At 67.4% G+C, this 21,343-nt stretch overlaps 1 protein-coding gene across 1 annotated transcript in view; it reads right to left on the bottom strand.

Annotated features, from left to right (window-relative positions):
- Positions 1–746: 746 nt before the first annotated feature.
- KIF26A (kinesin family member 26A) overlaps positions 747–21,343 on the bottom strand; it is a 40,323-nt gene continuing 19,726 nt past the window's right edge. The window contains exons 4-16 of the mRNA XM_036099380.2: positions 20,623–20,813; positions 14,067–14,256; positions 9,501–9,710; positions 8,887–8,980; positions 8,353–8,615; positions 8,056–8,221; positions 7,783–7,945; positions 7,290–7,452; positions 3,778–6,634; positions 2,998–3,203; positions 2,852–2,872; positions 2,228–2,378; positions 747–1,972 (exon numbers count right to left, since the gene is read on the bottom strand). Coding sequence (XP_035955273.2) covers positions 1,791–1,972; positions 2,228–2,378; positions 2,852–2,872; positions 2,998–3,203; positions 3,778–6,634; positions 7,290–7,452; positions 7,783–7,945; positions 8,056–8,221; positions 8,353–8,615; positions 8,887–8,980; positions 9,501–9,710; positions 14,067–14,256; positions 20,623–20,813 — 4,857 coding nt within the window. The 3' untranslated portion in view covers positions 747–1,790. The remainder of the gene's footprint in view (positions 1,973–2,227; positions 2,379–2,851; positions 2,873–2,997; positions 3,204–3,777; positions 6,635–7,289; positions 7,453–7,782; positions 7,946–8,055; positions 8,222–8,352; positions 8,616–8,886; positions 8,981–9,500; positions 9,711–14,066; positions 14,257–20,622; positions 20,814–21,343) is intronic.

Here is a 21,343-nt window from a genome sequence, read left to right as displayed (position 1 = left end):
TTAGGCCCCATGGGGGCCGGGCGTATGGCAGAGACCACACAAGGTGTGATATGCAGGATGGAGCCGCCCCCATGCTGGAGGGGGCGTCCTGGACCTCACTAGGAAGGGCCCCGCCAGCTGGGAGGGGCCGCACCTACACCAGAGTGGGGGGGGCACAGAGATGGGGTGGGGGCAGCAGCCGGGGTTGCTCAGGACCACAGTTTGAGCTTCGGGTGGGGCAGCCTGAGGCCCGCAGAGAGGTGTGGGGTGGGGAGGGTGCCCAGTGGGGGCTCCTGCCAACTCCGGGGGTCCTGAGCCTGAGGCGTCCAGCGTGTCTACTCACCTGTCTCCTGGAAAGACCGGCAGGGCCAAAGGAAGGAGATGAGGCTCTCCCGGGGGCCACTCCAGCACCTGCCTCAATTTCCCCAGCTAACACCACCCCCGGGAAGGGCCCTGGAGCCCACCAGAGAATACTGCTTTCCCGCCAGCCCGGCCCGGGCCCCAGCATCCCTGCCTCAGCCTGGGGACCCCAAGAGCTCAGGAAGGGGGTCAGAGAGGGAGTGGGGTTTGAATCCCAGCCCTCCCGCCATCTGTCCGCCATAGCTCTATTGCCGCTCGCCTGCAGGCTGGTCCCCACAGGGGCTGCTGCAGGGCCAGTGGGCAGAAGGCAAGTCTCCTGTGTCCTGAAGACATGACCCTCCAACGCCCTGAGGCCCCCTCGCCCCAGGACCCTCGGAGGGCAGCGCGCCCAGTGAGTTCAGGAGCCATTTTAACAACTGATGTGTTTTTTATTCACAAATAAAAGCTGTAGCAAGATGTTACCTACACATTTGTACAAAGGTCTGGACACCCCTAGAAAATGCACAAGGGCCAGAAAGCAGAGCCCGTTGTGACGGGAACACACATGCGTCGGCAGGCTCGCCCCCGGTCTGCATTTGGCAGGAAGTGCCGCCCGAGGACCCCCGCCCTGCCCAGGGCGCCCCCGGAAAGAGCCCGGCCATAGAAAACCATAAAAACATAGATCATTTGTCTCCAAATTCCCACTGCAAATACTGCATTTATAGGCAAAATGATATAAAAATATGAACCTAACAGAACCTTTACAAAACCCTTACCCCCGCCCCATTTTGTGTGTGTGTTGGTTTTGTTTTTTGCTTGTGGTTTTGGTAAAAATTCCTGCCGTAGAAGAAGGCGCCTTGTGGGCACTGCCCTCCCTGTGTCCTCAGGACAGAGCAGGTCCCGGGGGGGAGGGAAGGTTGGCCCTCCCTGCCCGGAGGACCCCCTGCAGCCCCGCCCTGGGGCGATCTGCTGCAAGGACGACGCGCAGACCAGGGTCTGGGGACCACCGGGACTGGCCCTGCCAAGAGGAAACAGCTGTAAAGGAAAAATAATCCTGCATCCTGACCCACGGGCCGGCTGGGCCCAGAGCGGTCCTGCTACATGAAACTGCTTGGCTGGGAAGAGGCCCGGGCCTGGCACCTGGCACCCGGACGGCCCCCGCCGCCCCCCAGGCCACGGCCCGAGCACACCGTCTGCTGGTGTCTTGAGTCCTTAGCACCAAACGCAAAAAGAGAGAAGTCCGAGTCAAGGTATAAAGGCACTTGCGTTGCTGTCTGGGTGGTGACCGTGTCCTCTCCGTCACACTCCCTCGCTCCCGCCGTCCACTCCGCCCGGCCAGCCCCTCCCTCACCCTCGCCGCCTCGGAGCCCCCCCCCGCCGGTCCCACACCGGACCCTCCGCATCCTCATCCCCCAGCCCCCGCCACATCCTCACTCCATCCCACGTTCCCCCCCCCGCGCCCCAGCCCAGCCTCAGACGTCCACCTCCTGTGGCGCCGGCGTGGCGGCGGGGACGGCAACACTGATGTCAAAGCAGGTGACCATCATGACACGGGCCTTGCACAGGTTCACGCACTGCTCCAAGGCGGCCGTGGCTCGCTCCAGAGCTGCCAGGTACTCAGGCGACTCGGGCTCCAGCTCCGGGTCCACCTCGACTGTGGAGGGACAGCGGGCGGCGGGTCAGGGGCCGAGGAAACGCTTCTGTCCCCTCCCAGCGTCTGGGTCCCCGTCCGGCCAAGGTGCAGGAGGGCGGCCGGCGCTCTCGAGGGAAGTGGCCGGCTTGGGGGTGCAGAGCAGGCGAGGCGAGCCAGGGCGGGGGGCGCAGGGCGGAGGTTAGGGTCCCGCAAGCCTTGCCTCCCCTGGACGGGAGCCTCACTGCGCCTCCCAGCGGAGGCGGGGGGGGGACTCACACTGCTCCAGCCAGCGGCCAGGCTCCACCATCAGCCGGCCCTGGGTCTCCGCCAGCTCCCCGCAGAGGTGCTCATGCTTGGCCTGCACCTCCCGGAGCCGCTGCTGTCTGCGCTCGGCCAGCCGCAGCCTGGCACTGCTGCACGCCAGACCCTGGGGGGCGGGGGGGGCAGGTCTTGGCACTGCTGCACGCCAGACCCTGGGGGGCAGGGGGGGCAGGTCTTGGCACTGCTGCACGCCAGACCCTGGGGGGCAAGGGGGGGGCAGGTCCTCAGGCATGGAGGACCACCCACTCCCAGGCTCTCCCAGCAACCCGGGCCTTGGCCGTGTCCACGTCCTCCAGCCTCTAGGCCCGGGCAAATGTACAGTGGGGCCTCAAGGGTGGGCAGGGGTCAGACCCGGGCCCCCCACGGGTGAGGCTCACACCAGGTGCTCTCAAAGCAGCCTGCGGGTGCCTGCCTGGAACCTGGACCCAGGACAAAGGGGCACAGCGGTGGGAAACCCTCCATCAGGTGCAGCTCCACGGGACAACGGTGGTGACCTCAGGACCCCTCCGACCGCCTGCTCTGCCCAAAGTGGGCATCGAGGCCACTCCGGGTTCAGGGCTGGGGAGGGCTGGTTCCTACCTTCTCCACATCCTGGGAGGGCTGAGGGCAAGAGGGGAAGGGGAGGTCAGCTGGCTGCTGGGCCACACCCCCAGGGGCCCACCCTGCCCTCCCAGGACCTCTGACCCCCAGCCCCCCCCAGGCCCCCAGGCCCCGCCAGCCCTGACCTCAGCCGGGTCCTCCCTTGGGGGTGGGCGATGCCGCTGCAAGCGCTCCACGTCATCAATCTCATACACCTTGATCTCGAAGGGCTCCTTCAGGGAGCCGGCCAGGGGCGGGGGCAGGTCCACCCACTGCCTGGGGAGGCTGGGCTTGCGGCCCAGGGCGGCAGTGTCAGGCATGGGGGCCGGGATCAGCCGTCTCCGCTGCAGACCTGGAGCAGAGCGGGGGCGCTGGGTGAGCGGAGGCTGGGGCCCAGGCCCCGGCGCCTGGCCAGGGGCTGAGAGGGGAGAGAGCACAGGGGCCGTCCAGGAACCCCCCGCCCCTAAGGGCCAGCTCTGCCCTGGACAGCTGCTCCCGCCGCCCTACACAGCCCAGCCTCTTGGCCGGCCTCTCCCCCAGGCAGCCCTCGACACCCAACACCTCAGCACCCCAGGCACACTGGGCCCCTGCTCAAGGCTCCCGCCCCCCGCTGCCCCCCGGGGCCGAGTCCCGAGCCCAAGTGGTGCCCCACCCTCATGTCCCGGGACGTGCCTCCCCGCTCCCCACCCCAGCTGCCGCCCACCCTGTCCGCCGCGCTCAGAGCAAGGAGCCGGCCCAGCCCACCGGGTCCCCTCCACACGGGCTGGGGAGCTCCCAGGCAGCTGGGCCCGCGCCGGGGGCAGCACCAGGCCGGGAGCCCCAGACCCGAGGCCTGCCCCAGCCCCCCGCGCCCCGTCAGAGCGGCCCACGCACGCCGGCCCTCACCAGCCCGCTGCGACGGGTCGGCCCCAGCCTCAGGGACCCACCTGTGGCCCTCTTCTTGGGGGACCTGAGGCTGCGGGAGCGGGCGCCCGGGGAGGCGGCCCCGCTGTCGCTCATGGAGTCGGGGGCCGAGGAGGCGCTGCCGGTGGCCTCGCTGTCGCGCAGCACGCTCTCGTAGCCGCTGCTGCCGCCGCTGTGGTAGAACAGGGCCGTGCGGCCCATGGCGGGTGGCAGCTCGCCGCTCAGCACGCTGCTGTTGTCGCTGCCGTGGCCGCTGCTGCAGCGGTGTGGCCGCCGCGGGGCCGTCACCTTGCTGTAGGGCGAGGGCAGCAGGGGCGCGGGCGGCCGCTCCTCCCCCACGGTCACGCCGCTGTCGCTGCCGCTGTCCGAGTCTGCCGAGCCCCGGGAGGGGCCGCCCCTACCAGGCGCACCGCCCCCTGCCAGCTCGTTGACGCGGCTGTGGGCGGCCCGGAGCGCCTGCTTGGTGCCCATGATGGTGCCCCGGCTGGCCTTGGCCCCGACGCCGGGCACGGCCCGCGGGGCCGCCCTGGGAGCCGTCACGGGGCCGCCGGGGGTCCTGCCCACCGCCGCGGCCAGTGGCTTCCCCGGAGGACCCAGGGCCCTCGACCCACCGGCTGCTAGGCTGCGGCCCTTGCCCCCGCCAGCCGGGGGCTTCGGGGCCCCCGCACCTTTGGCCGGGCTGCCCCTCCAGGCAGGAGCGGGCCCAGGCATGGGGCTGGTGGACGGCACACCCAACCTGGGCACGGCCCGGGCCGGCCTCCCAGGAGCCTCCCTGGGCTTGCCACCGCCGTGCGCCAGGCCTTCACACCGCTCCAGGGAGCCGTGGGCGCCGGGACGGTACGCTGCCTCCGCCCTGCCAGCCCGGGCCTTCAGGCTGGACGTGGCCCTGGGGACGGGGTGGTCAGCCCGGCCACCGGGCCTGGCCTCCTCCTCCCCTCGGGGGAGGGCAGCAGCCGCAGCCCGGGTCAGGGCCCCGGCCTGGGGAGCGGCCAGGGCCGGGCTGCTCTTGTGTTCCAGGCTGGACTTGCGCACGGGAGGGGCCGGGGGGGCCGCGCCACTGGACCTCGGGAAGAGGGCTCCCTTGGGAGCCACACTCTTCTTGCTGCTGGGGGCAGGCTTCGGGTTGCCCAAGCAGGCGGCCGCGGCGGCCAGGGCGTCCCTGCAGGATGCGGTGGGCGTGGTCACACCCAGCGTGGTGGCCCCCCTCCGCAGCGGCGGGATCTGCGCCACGGCCTCTGGCCTGTGGGCCGCCCTGGCTGCCCCCTCACAGCCGTCCACTACCCTCCGGGCACAAGCCAGCCCTGGCGCTGGGCTGGCAGCCCTGCTGGCAGAGGCCACCGGGAGTGGGCCACGTTCATCTGCCCGGAGCAGCCAGGGGTCCTCGAATAGGCCCCCGGGGCCAGGCGGGCTCGCAGCCAGGCGAACACCGCCTACACCACTGGCCGCTGAGGAAGTCCTCGGTTTCCGGGGGAGGCTGGAGTGGATGGTCTGTGCTGGGGCTGCCCCCCACGGGGACGCGGCCAGGGGCTCCCTGCCAGGTCGGGCGGCGGGGGCTGCGGCAGCCACGTTCCCAGGACGAGGACTCCGGGCCAGGCCAGGACTGTCCGGTCCGCCGTGCTCCGGGAACCGACAGCCGCCCTCATCCGGGGAGCCGCCCGGGACCGGGGGGCCCAGGGGGTCGGGGCCTGCTGGCGAGTCAGGGCTGGCCCGGAAGGGGGGCTGTGGCGTGGGGCTGAGGCGGTCGTCCGTGCAGACGCTGACCTCACTGAGCCAGGAGCTGATGGAGGAGCCGTGGCTGCGGCCAGCCCAGGGGGCTCCGTCTGAGGGCCCGCCAGGGGCCTGCGTGGTGTACGCGTCGAACTCGTCGTTGATGCTGCTGATGATGCTCACCGGCCTCGACCCCGAGGCCAGGGCCTGCAGAGAGCAGCTGCTGCCGAAGCTGGCCAGGCTGCTGGGGCGGCTGGAGCCGGCCAGCCCGCCCAGGGACAGCTCCTCCACCACCGTGAACACCAGCTCATCCTCGCCGTTGAGCTCCACGGGCTGCTGCAGCGTGACCGTGGTGGTCAGCAGGCCCCGCTCCAGACGCCGGCCTTGTGCAGAGGGGCGGGGGCCGCCCGCCTGCCCACTCCTGCCCACGGGGGGCGTCCGTACCACGCCGTCAGCGTGCCCTCCCCCGGGGTCCTCTGGCGCTCTGCTGGCTTCCAGCTGCCGAGGAGGCGGGGGGGCCGGGCTGGGCAGCGGCCGCCTGCCTCCTCCCGGCGCAGCCTTGTCTGGCCCGGGCAGCTCGGGCCGCGTGCTGCCACCCTCCGTCTGGTCGGCACCGGCCTTGGAGGGCTCCAGGGCACCCCGGCAGGTGTCTGGGGCGGGGCTGCCCCGAGGCGTGCTGGCAGCCAGTGGGGAGCCCACGGCCTTCCTGGGGGTGGCGGCCTCGGGCGGCGAGGGCTTCCTGCCCCCGCAGGCCGGGCCAGCCTGGGCTCCGCCGGGGACACCCAGGGCTCCTGAGGGGCCCTCGCTGCCATCGATGCCCTCCAGCCGCTCCTGCAGCTCGGCGAAGGTGCTACAACGGAAGTGGTCGGCGTCCCTCGGGCCCGCGGAGGGGCGGCGGCGGCTGAGCGCGGGGATGATGGGCACGAAGTCGGGCGGGCCCTCGTTGTCAGTGAGCTCGCGGTCCGACAGCGCCGCCCCGCCGGGCCCCACGTAGATGACCGTGTCACAGGACTGCTCGCTGCTGGAGGAGTACTCGGGGTCTCCGGGCGAGCTGGGGGCTAGGCGGCCGGGCTCCGGGGCCACAGAGCGGGCGTGGAAGGGTCGCAGGTGTGGGGGGCGGCGGGCGCGGCCTTCCTCACAGGAGCTGTCCCCGCCTGAGGAGCTGGACGCGTACTGCGGGGCAGAGCAGGCCCGCGTGAGTGGCCGCCTCACCCACCGCCTCATCCCCCACGTCCTAGCAACACACGCCCACGCCGCAGCCGGGGGGCAGGACACGACGGTGGCATCCACCCACCGCACCCCACCGAGGCGGCAGCAGCACCAAAGGGCTCAGGCGCCAAGCACAACCGAATCTTCTCCGGAGAGTTCAGGAAACAGCATTAAGTCGAATCACCGGGAGGCAAGAACACACCCCCACAGCCACACCGCACATAACTGCAAATCCAGGATTCAGACCCAGGTCCGTCTGGCCCCAGGGCCCCCCCAGTTCCACCCTCCTGCCCCCGCTGAGGGCTGCCCAGGAAGCGCCCTGCTGGCTGGCGCCCGGGGGCCAGGCTCAGGAGGGGCACGGGCCATGGGGACCACAAGCCAACCCCTGACCAGGCACACGGCAACCGCAAGCCCCCTTGGGAGCAGTTCCAGTCCTGCCTGAGGTGCCAGGTGATTTTGGGCACAGCTCCCTGCCTTGTCCAGGCAGAGCCACAAGGGTGCAGTCCTGTGAGCCCACGGGGAGTCCAGCCAGGGATAGGCAGCAGGCCCCTCACCATGCCAGGCAGGGGCGCTCGGAGGGTCCTCGGGGTAGGAGGGGCGGGCAGGAGACAGAGCCAACCTTGACCTTCTTCCTGCGCAGGCGGTGGAAACGGGCAGCTAGCTGCACGGTGCTGAGCGTTTCGGCGTGGCGAGCGGGCGCGTCCGAGACATGGGCGATCATGGTGGTCCGGCAGCTGGGGGCGGCCAGGGACTCACTCAGCAGCATGGTGAGCCTGTGCTCCCTGGGGGCGAGGGTTGCTCAGAGGCTGAGGGCCTGGGGAGGGGATGTCAGGGTGGGAGGCTGGGCGTGGGGGTGCTAGAGGGCGGGAGGGAGGGAAGGAGGCAGGCCTCTCCCCAGGACAGGGCCATGCCTGGAGCCCAGGTTCAGCTCTGGCATCCGGCCCTCGGGGCCAGGACCCCCCACAAGCCCTCCAGCAACGAGGCCCGGCGGGTGAGGGGGACAGAGACCCAAGGAGCTCAGGGTTCCAGGCCCACTGGACGCGCCCGCCATGCCCTTGGCTGGCTCCCCAGGGGCCACCCCCGCCCTGCCCGCCGAGGAGCCCACCACTCACCTGTAGGGCACATGCTTGGCCCCGCTGACCAGGGCCAAGATGACACTGCCCAAGGCCGACAGAGATAGACACGAGGGTCCCCCGGGGGCCTCCCCGCCCCGGCTGGGCGCCCCCTCACAGCCACCCAGGTCGATGAGATGCAGGCGGCTGCGGCCCCCAGACACTGAAAGCACAGGGCAGGAAGGTGGCGGCGCGGCCCCCAGGGCACCCGGACCCCCGAACCCCCGGGCGCCGCGAGCAGGGCGGGGGGGGGGCGCACGAGCCGACACCTACTTCCGCCCCGGCCGCACTTCTCCACGCGGTACTGGTAGACGTGCAGCGTGAAGAGCAGGTGTGAGCTGCAGCTGGGCCGGCGGGCGCTGCGGGCCGCCAGCGCCGCATCCAGGTACCAGGCTGCCTTCTCTGCCGTGGGCGCCCGAAGCTCACTCTGGTTCGGCAGCTGGGGGCGGGCGGAGGGGAGGGCGGCGCACAAGCTGTGGTCCGGGCCTGCCTCCCGGAGGCCACCCTCGCCGCCCCCAAGACCCGTGGCCCTGTCCCCCCACCCCCGTGGCCGCGGGGCCGGTGGCGTACCTGCGCCCCACACACAGGGTCCTCCCGCAGGTACATGCCCGGGGACTGGGCGTCCTGGAGGCTGCCGGAGGCCACCTCGGCCAGCAGGTCCCTCAGGCTCTCGTCAGGGCCGCACACCTCCAGGGCCGACACGCGCACCGAGAAGCGGGTGCCGGTCCTCTCCTTGCGCTCCTCAATGAGCCTGAAGAGCCAGGAAATGGCGCAGGGCACAATGCCCAGGCTCTGGGGCGAGCTGTCCTTCCCAATCATGGTGTAGGACTTGCCTGGGAGGCACGTGGGCGTGTCAGGGCCCCACACTCAGCCTGACACGCCCTCAGAGCCCAGCCACGCCCGCTGCCTCCTGGGGCCGGCCTGGGACCCTCAGGGCCAATGTGGGGCCCCTGAGACCCAGGGGCCCCCTGCCTCCCAGGACTGCAGGGGGCTTCCTCTCCATGTGCCCCCCTCCACTGCCCGTATGGGATGACCCACATCCCCCTTCCCGCCTGCAAGATGAGGCCCAGAGACTGTGGAGACGGGGTGATGGGGGATGCTTACCAAGGCTCGTGTGGCCAAAGGAAAAAATGCAGCCATCAGCCCCACTGACCACCGACTGGAGCACATCAGCCACTGTCCCCGAGCAGACCTCAGCCTGGGAAAGGGGCACAGAGCGCCAGGCAGGCGCCAGGTCAAGGGGACGACACCCAGCCTCCCACCACACCTGTCTGTCCCCATCCCATGCAGGCTGCAACTCACAAGGTGGGCAGCCTGGCACACGCAGGCCCCAGGACACGGAGCTCTCCACGTGCACACCCAACACACGCGGCGTGAGCCAGGCAGGCACACGGCTCACGCTGCCCTCGTGGAGGCAACTTGGGACACACACCACACCGCACCCCAGATGCTTGCATACACCCAGCAAACAGCAAACCCTGCTCACAAAGCTTCCACGGAGCGCACCGAAAATCCAGAGCACTTCCCCGCAAGTGGCCTGACAACTAGGCCGGGAGGAGGGTGGGAGACCCCCAGGGCCGGGCCAAGGAGGAGGGTAATGCACCACAGGCTGGGCCTGGGCCACTGGACCTCGCTCTTGCCTCCCTCCTTTTCCTCCCTGGGCACCAGAAGCAAGCGCAGGCCTGGCCCCAGCCCCTGGGGGTGCCCCCCACCCTCACCTGCTCCGAGTCCTGGGGGAAGACCGCATCGAAGGCAAACATCTTGGGAGCCGTAGCAGAGGCTCGTCGGGGGCCTGAGCTGCCCGGGGGCCCAGCGGCCGGGTCGTACAGGGTCACCTGCTTCTTGCGTGGGTCCACCTTCAGGAAGGACGTGGACTCGGCCGAGGGCTGCACCCCCTGCGCCGGCCAGATCCGCAGCATGACCTTCACCTGGAGGAGGCGGGCGGGAGAGGGCATCTGAGCAGCCGCCCGCCCGCCCGCCCAGCGGCCACTAATTACAGGGCAGGAGGAACTCGCGCGAGTTGAGACAGCGGGCCAGGCCTCGGCACGGGGATCCCCACCGCAGGAATGTGGATGCCTGCACCCCAGATCCCATATGAGATCAGCCAGGCAGGCAGAAAGCAAGGCTCACTGAGGGGACGCTAGCCTGGTGTGGGGCAGTGAGCAGAGGAGGAGCAGGGGCCAGAAGAGGGGAGCACGAGGGTGCAGGAGGAGGGGGGAGCATATAGGAGCACCAGGTGGGGGAGGACAGGGCGGGGGAGGGCAGGGTGGGGGAGGACAGGATGGTGGGGGGCCCACGGGAGCACGCGGTGGGGGAGGACAGGACACTGGTGGGGATGGATGGTGGAGCACAGAAGGGGGAAAAGGCAAGAGAGGGGAACAGGCTCCAGGCACCCCAGTGAACAGAGGGACAGAATTGTGGGATGGCACCCAAGAGCACCCCACCTGCCCTTGATTTGGGGTTCCTCCACACCCTCCGCTGCCTCCGAGGCAGAGCTGGAAGCTAAGTGAGCTCAACCCAGAGGCACAGAGCCCTTGGGATCCGAATCAACCCCACGCACACGGCACAGCTCTGCCGGCCACCCCCCTCCCAGGCCCACTTCGGCTTAAGGAGGGAGGAAACATGCAGACAGGTCAGGTCAACTGTGTCACCAGGTCATACAGCCTGGGAGTGGGTCTCCTCAAATCCCAAATCCCAAGCTGAGGGCAGAGGAAGAAGGGAAGCCAGAGAGGCAAGCAGAAGAGGCCCCAAGACGCAGTCCCCCCCGGAAGGAAGGCGCACGGCCCCCACACCCTGCCAACAGGGCCCGGCCCCTTCTCAGAGTGCTCCCCTGGGGGTGCATTCTCCACCCCCAGGGGGAAGGGACGGGCTGCACCTCACCTCCCGACCTCAGCCGGCTGGGCTCAGGAAGCTGCAAAGTGCAGCCCCAAGGAAGGTGGGCTTGGGGTGGGGGCTGGGGCGACCATGGCAAGGATTTGCCCCCAGCTGCCAAAGGGCAGCCCCAGCCCCCAGGTCAGTCCAGCCTCTGCCTCCTCTAAGAAGCCCCTCCCTGCCAGCTCCCCAGGCCGGTCAGGAGCCTTGAGTGCCTCTGGCCGCACTGGGACCGGAGGGACAAAGGCACAAAAGGGGTACAGCCTAGGGGAGAAGCTGAGGGACCGGGGCTCTGACCCCAGAGCCAGCTGGGAAGCCCAACTCAAACCCCAGGCACTGGCAGGATTCCAGGCCAGTGGAAGGACACACTGGGAAGGAAGAGGACATGGTAATCCTCCCCGAGGGAAAGGTGCTGCCCCGAGGTGCTGGAGACACTGAGGCCTGGACAGGGGGCACAGGTGGGGGGACGCAGGGGACAGAACAGGGCCTTAGCCTGGGGGCCCTGGCAAGGGACCAAGCAGCCTCTGCTCCCATGTGACCCTAAAACACAAAAACAGACACAAAAGTGTGCCCCCCATCCTCTGTCCCCCACCCCCGTGCTGGGCTCCACAGAAGACAGGCATCCCTGCGGCCAGACCACTGGCCCCAGCGCCCTCGAGGGAACAGAGGCTCGGTGGGGAGGGGGGCCGGGACCTAGACCCAAGAGCCCAGAGCAAGCTGCGCTGCAGACACCCCAAAACCTGGAGAAGAAACACCCCAAACCCCATCTTCTGCATGGCCCCAGGGGCGCCTTCTGACCTGGAGGAGCCCTGGTGAACTAGGGTCCCTCCTGCGAGGGGCACCAGACTCCACTTTCTGCTGAAGGACACCACCTTCCGCTCCCCAATGAAATCTTCGATTTCTCCACTACAGCATAAATCAAATTACCAGACTCATTTCAGAGCCAATATTTTTCACGGATTTAATTGTAAGTGACAGATACATAACGCCGGCAAAATTGGTTTACTGTGGGTAGTTCGCGCGAGGCTCATCTTCTCCCCTTCAGCACGCGGCAAATTGACATGCAAAATCGTTCCAGGAAGGAGGGTACATCCTCGGGGGAGAAACCTATAGAAACACTTCTCCGCTGCACTCCCTGAACCTGGGCTCCATCAGGCGAGAATCGATTCTTTTATTCCCCGACGACGCAAACAAAACTATTTCATTTCCAAGTGCCACTGCCAAGCAGACGAAAATGTGCACTTCCCGGTAATTTCTGGCAATTTTTTTTTCAGCGCGAACTCCCGGCCACTTCAGGAGCCAAATGGGTTGTGCGGATTGGAGGGGATTCCTGGGGTGGGGGGAGGCCGAGGCCGGGCTCTTGCAGGGCAGGAAATGCCCCAGTGGTGCCGCGGGGAGCCAGCCACGAGAGTCCCCACGCGGGGACCCCCAGCCTGTCGGGAGGGGACAGGGTGGACCCAGCGGGCCATCACCCCGTCCTAGCTGAATGCACAGGCCATTGTCTGCAAGGATCCTGTCGTTCCCGCCAGGAAATGACAGGGTCTTTGCAGGAGGCAAGGGAGGCTGAGTCTCTCCCCGAAATGTTCAGATATTACAAAGCCCCGCTGAATAGCTGCCAGGTAGGGAAAAAACACATTTTGCATAAAAAAGGGCTTCCACTCTGAAGAGGTGGCCCAGGCGGCAAGGGGGGAGGGGCACTGCTCAGCACCCACAGAAAGGACGTCTTTTTTAATACTGCCAGATGATGAATTATCTTAAGTAGCACATTAATGTCAAGAATCGAGTGTAATCTAACTTCTTTTCTGTGACAATATGAAATGCCTTTCAGGAGGCATTTCTGACTGTGACATTTGTGCAAATAACGTCCAGGGAGCCAGGGAGGGGGCTCGGGGCAGCGAGTGGACTGGTGGCCAGGGGCTCCCTGTGTTGAGGGCCTGGGGTGGGGGGAGGGGAGGGGGCGCGTCTACCTCGCAGAAAAGGGAGCCGCGGCCTGCCCCAGAATACTTGGGTGGACACCGGGCCCAGGAGGTGGTGGAGGCTTGCTGGGGCCCTGGCGCCCCGGTAACGCAGCGGTTACTGGGCCGGAGTCACGCAGCCCGGCCCCACCCGCCCCCGCTTTCAGACAGAGAAGCCCAAGCGGTCCAGACAGGCCGAGTGAGTGGAGAAATCGAAGATTTCATTGGGGAGCGGAAGGTCAGAGCCAGGCCCAGAGCTGTTGGAGCCCCTCCCCTGCAGCCACTCTGCCCCGTCCAGCTGAGTGTGCCCACCACAGCCCTGCATTTCCAGAGCCAAGGCGGGCGGGGCTGAGACCCCCCACTCTAGCGAGCTCCCAGGGACTCCGATGCAGTGAGGCTTGGCCGGGGCTGTAGGCTCTCGGGCTTGTGAGGGCGTGGGGGTGACAGGGTGAGAGGAGGCTTCCAGAAGGAGCAGCCCGGCAGAGTCACCATGAGACTGGGGGGCGTGGCTCAGGCCTGGGGCAGGGTACCCTCAGCAGACCCCGGCACCAGGAGCCCAGCCCCGTGAGGCATGTCCCAGGCGGGGTGGGGCGGGCTGAGCCCGGGAGAGCCTGGAACCCAGCCAACCCCCTCTGCAGGGGGTGAGCCTCTGGGCGCTGGAGTGTGGGGGGTCCACCCCAATCCCAGCCACCCTTGGGGAGGTACCTGGGAGTGGCCACCGGGAACAGTGTAGGCAGAAAATCAGGAAAATGCTCAGGGTACACCCTCGGGGTCAGGTCCAATCCTCACCCTCAGAGCTGAGTGACTGTGCCTCAGTCTCCCCACCCTCAACGGGCACAAAGAGCCCACCTCACTAACGAGCTCACACACATCCCACACACGCAGGACCTCGAGTAAGGCCAGGGTGCAACACGAGCCAACCAGATGGGGCCGGGACAGAAGCCCAGTCTCGGCAAAAGGCCACGAAAGCCAGGGATCAGAGCCAGGGGCCAGCCAGCCTGTTCCACGGCAAGGTCCTTCCCCCCTCTTGGCCTCAGTCTCCCCACCTGAACCAGGTGATCACACGTTGGCCTAGAGGGGTCCCATCCCTTCCCTGGAGCCCCACCTCACAGCAGCATGCCAACAGACACAAGGTATGCGGGGGTCCCTGGGGGTCAGACTCCAACCCCTAGTCCCAGGAAGCCCTGGCTGTCCCACCCCACTGAGACCAGCATCCCTGGGACCCCCACCCATTTCCTGAAGCCCCACCACAGTCTCCGAGGCTCCTATTGCCACCCTGAGCTGCCAAGGTGGGCCTGGGCCCCAGTCTCCCTGTCTGCACCCCACCCTGCCCAACCTGGGAGAAGGACACTGGATCCCTCTGTCTCCTGTGCCCCCTCCCAGCACCTCCTCAGACATCCCTGGCTTCATCCCACCCACCAGCCCCCGGGGTCACCCCCACATCAGGGGTGGGCCTACCTTTCCGACACTGCCGGGGTTGTCCTTAACCTTGGAGGCGGCCCTGAGCAGGCAGGGGGGCGTGGGGGGCGGCCACAGCTGCAGGACCCCGCTGAAGTCTGTGGGGTAGGGGGAGGCGCTGCGGGCAGCAGGGGCCGGCGGCGGATGAGGTTTCTTGCGCTTGGAGGCCAGGCTGAGCTTCTGGGCAGCCCTGGGGAGGGGAGGAGAGGGGGCAGGTGGGGCACTCGGCGCTGTCCTGGTCGCCTGCCCCGCCCCAAGTCGGCCCCACAGCCCGGGGGGGCCCCAGGCCTGGGGCTGCCGTGTCCTGTCCCGGCCAGGCCAGGCAACAGACGCCCCTCCCCTCACCCTGCACTGATGCGCCCTCTTCCCCCCGAGCTCCGTCTGCCCTGGGTCCCCAACCCAGCAGCTGCTGTGGGGTGGGGGGCAGGCCGGAGCATGCTGGGGTCAGCCACTCATAAGCCGCGTGACCCGGGCACGGTGGCTTAGTCTCTGTGCCTCAGTCTCCCCATCGCTAACCTGGGCTGACACGACCAGCCCAGGCCCTTGTGCGCAGCCCTGAGTAGCTAAAGCGTCCAAGGCACCCAGAGCCGTGCTGGCAGACAGGAGAAGCCCAGTGAAGCCTGGCGTGCCCGTGATCACCGGGGCCCCAGGCCCCACCCCACCGCCCTCACCCGGCCTCCGGATCCTACGGAAATGCTGCCCCTGCGGCCTCAGCCTCCAAGGCCCCTCAGCCCAGGGAGGCGCCTCCAGCAAAGCCCCAACCGTCCCTGCCCCCTTCACCACCATCCTCAGCCGGCACTGGAGCCCTGCGTGATGCGGCCCCGCCAGCCCCCCACGGCGTCCCCAGGGAACCCACAGTCTGCCCCAGGCCCCGGGGTCTTCACCCACCCTGGAGAGCTTCTGGTACACATGTGAGAGCCACTGTTCCGGACTCCCAGAGCACCCTCCTACACACGCACGCACACGTGTGCACACCACGGGCCCGCCACGCTCCTGGGTCTTGGTTCCCACCGACCCTCCCGCCAGGGTCTCCCCACAGCGGCTCCAGCACATCTTCCCCACGGCACCAAGTGGGAGTTGGCCCAGCATCAGAGCCCCCACCCTCCAGCACAGGTGACACCAGGTGACACAGATGGGCCTGGGTCCGTGTTCGCACTCCACCCCCACCGCCCAGATGGCCTGGCCTCAGTCACCCCGTTCACGCGGGCAGGGCCCCCAGCGAGAGGGGGTATGCGGGGATGTGAGCTGAGCCCGGGGCTGAGGCACCAACGCCCACCCGCATCTCTCTTCTGCACCCTACGGGGCCCAACCCCCCTCCAGGGGCCCACCTCCGAAGGACGCCCACGGAAGGGCCTGCCCACACGGGGCAGCCCAGCCCTCAGCCAGCCTCCCACCCTGCGATCTGCCGCCGGCATTTTGGTTAACCCCACTCATCTTTAATAGGAGTTGTCTTTTAAGGGACCCCGGGGATGGCTTTCCTCCTAGTGAGGTGTCATGGCGGGAAATAAAAGTAATCTACGATGCGTGGCGGATCCTTAATAGAGCGGTGGCCGGTGGCGCCCCAGTGGGGCAGGGGCGGGGGTCTGGAGAGTGGAGCCCACACGCTGCCCAGGAGGAGCCCAAGACCTGGGGGCACAGGGAGCCCTGAGCCGGGGCGCTTGCTTTCTCGGGCCACAAGCCAATATGAGCCCGATTCCTCCCTGAGCCCCGTATTTGTAAACCTCAAAACTCCCTGAGAATCACACTACAGACCAGGGGCAGAATGGTGGCTGAGAGCATCGTCTGGGCGCAGGAGGAGGAATGGGGGCGAGTGGGGGGGCAAGAGCAACTCTAAGAAGGCCACAGGGCACGGCCACTAACCCAAACTGCAGCGTGACTGACCCTGGGGGCAGTCAGGGCTGGGCAGGGCAAGGACCAGGGAGACCTGGGCAGGGGGCCGTGGGAGTCTGGGGCTCCCCCACCCTGCCCCCCCCAGCCTCGGACACCGGTCCTGGACCCCAACCACCTCGGGCTACGCCACGGCTTCCTGCTAGCTGCCCCGTGGGAAGGAGCTACAACCTGACCCGGAGAACGAGCCCCCGGCAGGCAGCCCCAGGGGATGTAGAGGCTGAGAAGGACCTGTGGCTGATGGGTAAGGCGCTGGGGGAGGCCAGAGCAACTTCGGTCGGAACCTCCAGTCTGCAGAGGCCATGACCGGAGGGCAGTGCTGTGCCTGGTGGGTCACACAGGAGGGCACAGACGGCTCTGCACCCTCCGTGACCCTCTCAAGAGCCAGGGGCCCGCAGCACAGCCCTCGGCGCACGCAGGTCACCCTCAGGGCCCTAGCGGAACAGCATGGGAGGCGTCCTTCCCCACTGGACACCTTCTGGTCACACCTGGACAGAGGCTGGGCCTGGCACTTTCTGAGGTCCTGCCAGCCTGGGAGTCTGGAATATTATTGGCCAGGCGTCTCCACCCTGTGGTCTGACCTAACTCAGAGCACCCCCTCCTCCCTCCCCAGCCCTGTGGTCAGCCCCCGGGGGCTGGGAGCCGAGGAGCCGTGCCCTGGCCCGCCCGGCCCTCCAGGTCCTGCTCTTACAGGCTCACCCCACCAGGCATGACTCAAAGGCATGTCACTGCATTAACAAGGGCCCAGGACGGGCACTCTCCCCTGTGATGAAATCCAGGCCCCTGTTAAGTACCAGGACAAACCCAGCAGCTGCACCTCAGTCCACAGGCCCGGGGCGGGGGACGCCCTCTGGGGGCCGGGCTGGCCCTCGAGCCTCAGGGGCTGCAGCCTTCTGGAGCAGGCCTGGCGCCTGGCCAGTGAGGGCGCAGAGGGCAGGGGCAGGGGATGCCGGGCCTCGCAGGGCACCCCACCCAGGACCGGGACGGCCCGCTGCACTGTTGGAGGGGGGGGCCCAGGGTGGGACCGGCAGGGGTGAGGAGTAGCAGGAGGGGAGACATGCAGGGGATTATAGGCAAGTCTGAGTGGCCTGGCTCTGAAGAGAAGACTGGACAAACAGCAACTTCACCCCTCGGAAGACACTCTTCCAGGAAGCCCGCCGTGATGCCCCCAAGCTGGGCTTCGCAGAGCCTCCTGCTCCTACAGGAACCAGTCCCTGTCCTGAGACACAAGTCCACCAGGCGGGGTCTCCCGAGGGCAGGTGTTTGCCAAGCCCAAGGCAACACGGGACGCTCAGGACACCCTGACATGGCTGGGCGTGGGTGTGTGAGTGCGCGAGTGGGTGGGTCCGTGGGTCAGTGAATGAGTGAGTGCACGGGTGCCTGGGTCAGCGGGTGCCTGGGTCAGCGGGTGCGCAGGTCGGTGGGTGTGCGGGTCGGCGGGTGCTCAGGGGAGCAGGTGCGTGGATGAGGGGGTGTGCGGTGAACGGATGAGCAGGTGTGCAGGATGAATGAATGCATGGCTGAATGAATGAGTGAGTGAGTGGCTGGGGAATGGGCACCTCCAACTCCCCTCAGGGAACAGTTCGCCTTTTTACAAAGAAAAGGCGCCTCTTCCAAATGAGAAGGTGGTTTCCCAGGCAGTTAGCCTCGATGGCGAGGCCCTTACCTCTGCGAGGGTCTCGGGGCTTTTCGGACACGTGTGGGTATTGGGCACGGCCAACCCAGGGCTTCCTAACTCGCTGGGCCAGGATGAGGCTGGTGGCCCCGGCCACGCCCCACCACCCTGCATCCAGCCCACAGGGAACTGCCACACACAGGCCCCGGGAGCCCCCAGATCTGCCCACGGGGGACACAGAGGTGCAGGGCTGCCAAGAGGGCCCTACACCGCTTACACCAGGGACCAAGGTCCTCACAGCCAGAGCTCTGACACCTACTACCATGGCGGGCGTTTTTCGTGTCCCCTGGGACCCTCACCCAGAGACTGTGAGGCTTCCTCTGCCCCAGCTTGGAGGTGAGAGGCACTCCCCGCAGAGCCCCCCTGCTCTGGGTGCCCCCGGACAGCAGCCCCTCGGGTTCGAGACCTCTGCTGGGTGCCGGGCCTGACATTCCGTGGGCCAGGGAGGGGGCTCCACGGCGGCTGCAATGGGGGTGGGGGGGCAGCTATGAGTGTAGCGGGATGTCCTGGCACCCGAAGGAAACTCACCCCTCCCCCTCCCAGCCCCTGCCCAGGAGACCCCAGCCATTCTTCCAAAGCATCTATCTACATTCAGGAATTTGGGAGGTGACCCCCAGAAAGGCCCAAAAGACCACTCATGGAGACATCTTGGAGGAAGGGAGCCTGCAGAGGTGGGAGTAGGAGGGCTCAGGAAAGGGGAGTCAAGGTCACGAAAGCCTCCAGAAAAAATGTAATTATGGCCGCCCGTGCCATGTAGCCCGGCCTTTTCAGAACTCAGGTCGGGTCGGCATACTGAGCTCTCAGCCAAGGCCGTGGCCGCCAAGCCTGAAGGGCCCAGCGGGGCCCACCTGAGGGGTGCAGGGCGCCAGGCCTCAGCCCCATGCTCTATGGTCCCCATGCAACCACGTTCCATCTTGGTTTCCCCAAACCACCTTGGTTTCCCCAAATCAGGGTGGGGAGCTCAGAGGTCGTGGGAAGGCCTGAGGCTAGGGCCGGCCCGCAGGGAGTGCTCCAGGAACAAAGGAGAACCCACACGCCCAACTTCCCCCCACCCTGCCTCCCCTCGGCAAATGCCAGACTCAGCACTCCAGCCCCACCTCCACGGCCCTCAACAGCATGGACAGCACACTGCTCCGTCCCTTCCGACGCCCCACTGCCATCAGAGCTCCACAGACCCCCAGCCAGCGAGCCAAGGGGCAGGGCATGGGCTGGGTCAGGTGGGAGCCCAGAACACACACCCCACGCATGCCTGAGGCCCCCGGGGCGGGATCTCTCGGGGACCCTAGACAAGCCCCTTCTCCCTCTGAGCCACAGCCTCCCCCACCACACCCACACACTAAACAGGAGCACTCCCATCCCACCCAGGGGTTAAGGGTCCTACAGCGCCAGCGAGCAGACAGGCTCTGACCCGAGTCAAGCACAAGCTCTCAATGGCATTCCCCACCAGACGCCCCCCGCCCCAGCTTGGCCCACGACTCTTCTAGAAGCTGCTGCAATTCAGGGCCGTCCAACAGGCTGGAAGTAATGGAAGCAGGCAGCGCTCCCCGCCTCCCGCCCCATCGGAAAACTTGCCTCCCGCTGTCCCCAGCACTTGTTTCTATGGTAACTTCCCAAGGTCAGCAGCAGCCTGGCTCCAATGGAGACAAAAGGCAGCCGGCACCTGCTCTGCAGGCCACGGGGTTACTAATGAGCCAGTGTGGCCCCCACAACCAGGGACCACTGGGGCCGCTCTTCCTTTCCAGAGGCTGAAGATCCTCCCGCAAGCGTGGCCTGACCGAGCACGGCCACCAGGACAGCCCTAAAGACAGGGGCGAACCCGGAAGGGACCTCCCCCGCTGCCCCGCGTTGCCCCTCTCGTGCCCTGCACAGGACTCCCGAGCCGCGGGGCAGGCCCCCCACCTGCCCCACAGCCAGAGTGTCACCAGCCCATCACGCGCACCACCACTCACTCCCCAGGCAAATCCGCAGCCCCTGCTGATAAGGCGCCCGGCTCCAGCCGCCAGCGCATGATTCATGGATGAGCTTATCAGTGCCCGCCAGGGCTGCTAATGGGACAGTGACCCGCGGCTGGGCCTGCCATTACCGTTCATTACCACCATTATAACCTGTAATCCACAGTCCTCCGCGCAGGACGAAGGCTCGGCCTCCTGTGTGCAGAACCCGAGCGCCCTGCCGGGAGGGGCGAAGCCAAAGGACAGCTCCCCAGGGGCAGCAGCGGGGGGGGGGGGGGGGGGGAAGGAACCCCTGCTCCCACACCGCTTCCCACCCCCGCACCTGCCGGGCCTGGGCTACACCAGCCCACATCCCCAGGACCTGAGGACCTGGAGGGACCAAACCCGGGCTCCAGTCCCAACCACGCACCGGAGCTCGGGCTGGGACAGGACCACGCGAGCTCCAGGGCTCTAGCAACAGTAAATGTGCCAGCAGCCACCCCCCCCAGGGACTCTGCCCCCCAGGACACCCTCCCTAGCTCACCCCAACGTCCTCCTTCACCCCAGGACCCTCCCTCAAGCCCCATTCCACCCCCGGCCCCCCAAGCCTGCGGCAGCCTGCTATCTAGGGCCCCAGCCCACGCCCCAGGACGTGCAGGGCTGAGCCTCCCCAGGCGGGGCCGCCACGCAGATCACCTCGCTGCACCTCGCTGCACCTCGCTGCAACTCTGAGGAAAGCACCATCTGACAGGAGAGTAAACTGAGGCACAGACGGCTTGTGTGACTTGTCTGCAGTTACACAGCTCAGAAGGGGCAGAGACTCGGTTCGAAGCCTGTCCGTGGCTGCGTCCACCCCCAGGCCGAGAGGCCTCCGATGCCCGTGGCTGCCGACGTGGTGCCCGGTGGCAGCATGCCCCCCCACCCCCCGTCCGCCCGGGCTGCCGTTCTGGCCGGAAAGGCCCGCAGGCCCCAGGGGCCAGCAGCCGAGGTCCCCGCCCACAGTGCCTGTCCGAGGGGCCCCCAGCCAGACCCAGGCCCCGCCGAGAAGCCGTGGAGGACTTACCTAATGAAGAAGGAGGCTGCCGCCGACGGGCCCGTGGAGCCGCCCGCCGGGACGCCCGGGGCCGGGCTGACCAACGCTGTTGTGCAGACCCCGCTGCGGCCCCACGTCTTCGACACGCCGTCAGAGCCCAAGGTGGGGGCGCCATCCCGGACCGTGTCTGCCACCGCCACGGCAGCCACTGCGGCCTCAGCCTGGTGGGAAGGAGGGAGCCCGCGTGAGGGACACACACGTGCTGGGGAGGCCGAGCTGCGCGCCCCAGAGCCCCAGCATGCTCCCCGGGGCCCCGCACTCACGGGACCTGCCAGCCCAGCGGGGCCCACGGAGCAGACGTGGACACACGTGCCCACCCAGGGACCAGACTTTCTAGCCTCTCCCACATCGAGTTCCAGAAATGTCGTGAGCACATCTGTAGTCAAGACAGAGGGACAGGTATCCCCACACCCCTCACCCCGGGTCATCCACCTGGGAGCGCCCAGAGGCACGAGCCAAGAAGAAACCACAATAAATATTCGTCACAAGCACTAATTGCCCTGTGTATGATAATGTATGATGTTCCCGTCATCTGAAATACTACTCTGGCATTTCCAACTAATTAGCTAAAATAAATTCTAGAGAGGGAGACAGCCCCGTAATGAAGCACAAACGTAATTGAATGATCCCTAAGTCGGCGCCAGCAAACTTGAGATCCGGCCACCATATATTACATTTATGTGCACTTGTC

Source organism: Halichoerus grypus, chromosome 8, assembly GCF_964656455.1.
Source record: "Halichoerus grypus chromosome 8, mHalGry1.hap1.1, whole genome shotgun sequence".
Classification (NCBI taxonomy): Eukaryota; Metazoa; Chordata; class Mammalia; order Carnivora; family Phocidae; genus Halichoerus; species Halichoerus grypus.
This window is presented reverse-complemented; position numbering and strand designations above follow the sequence as displayed.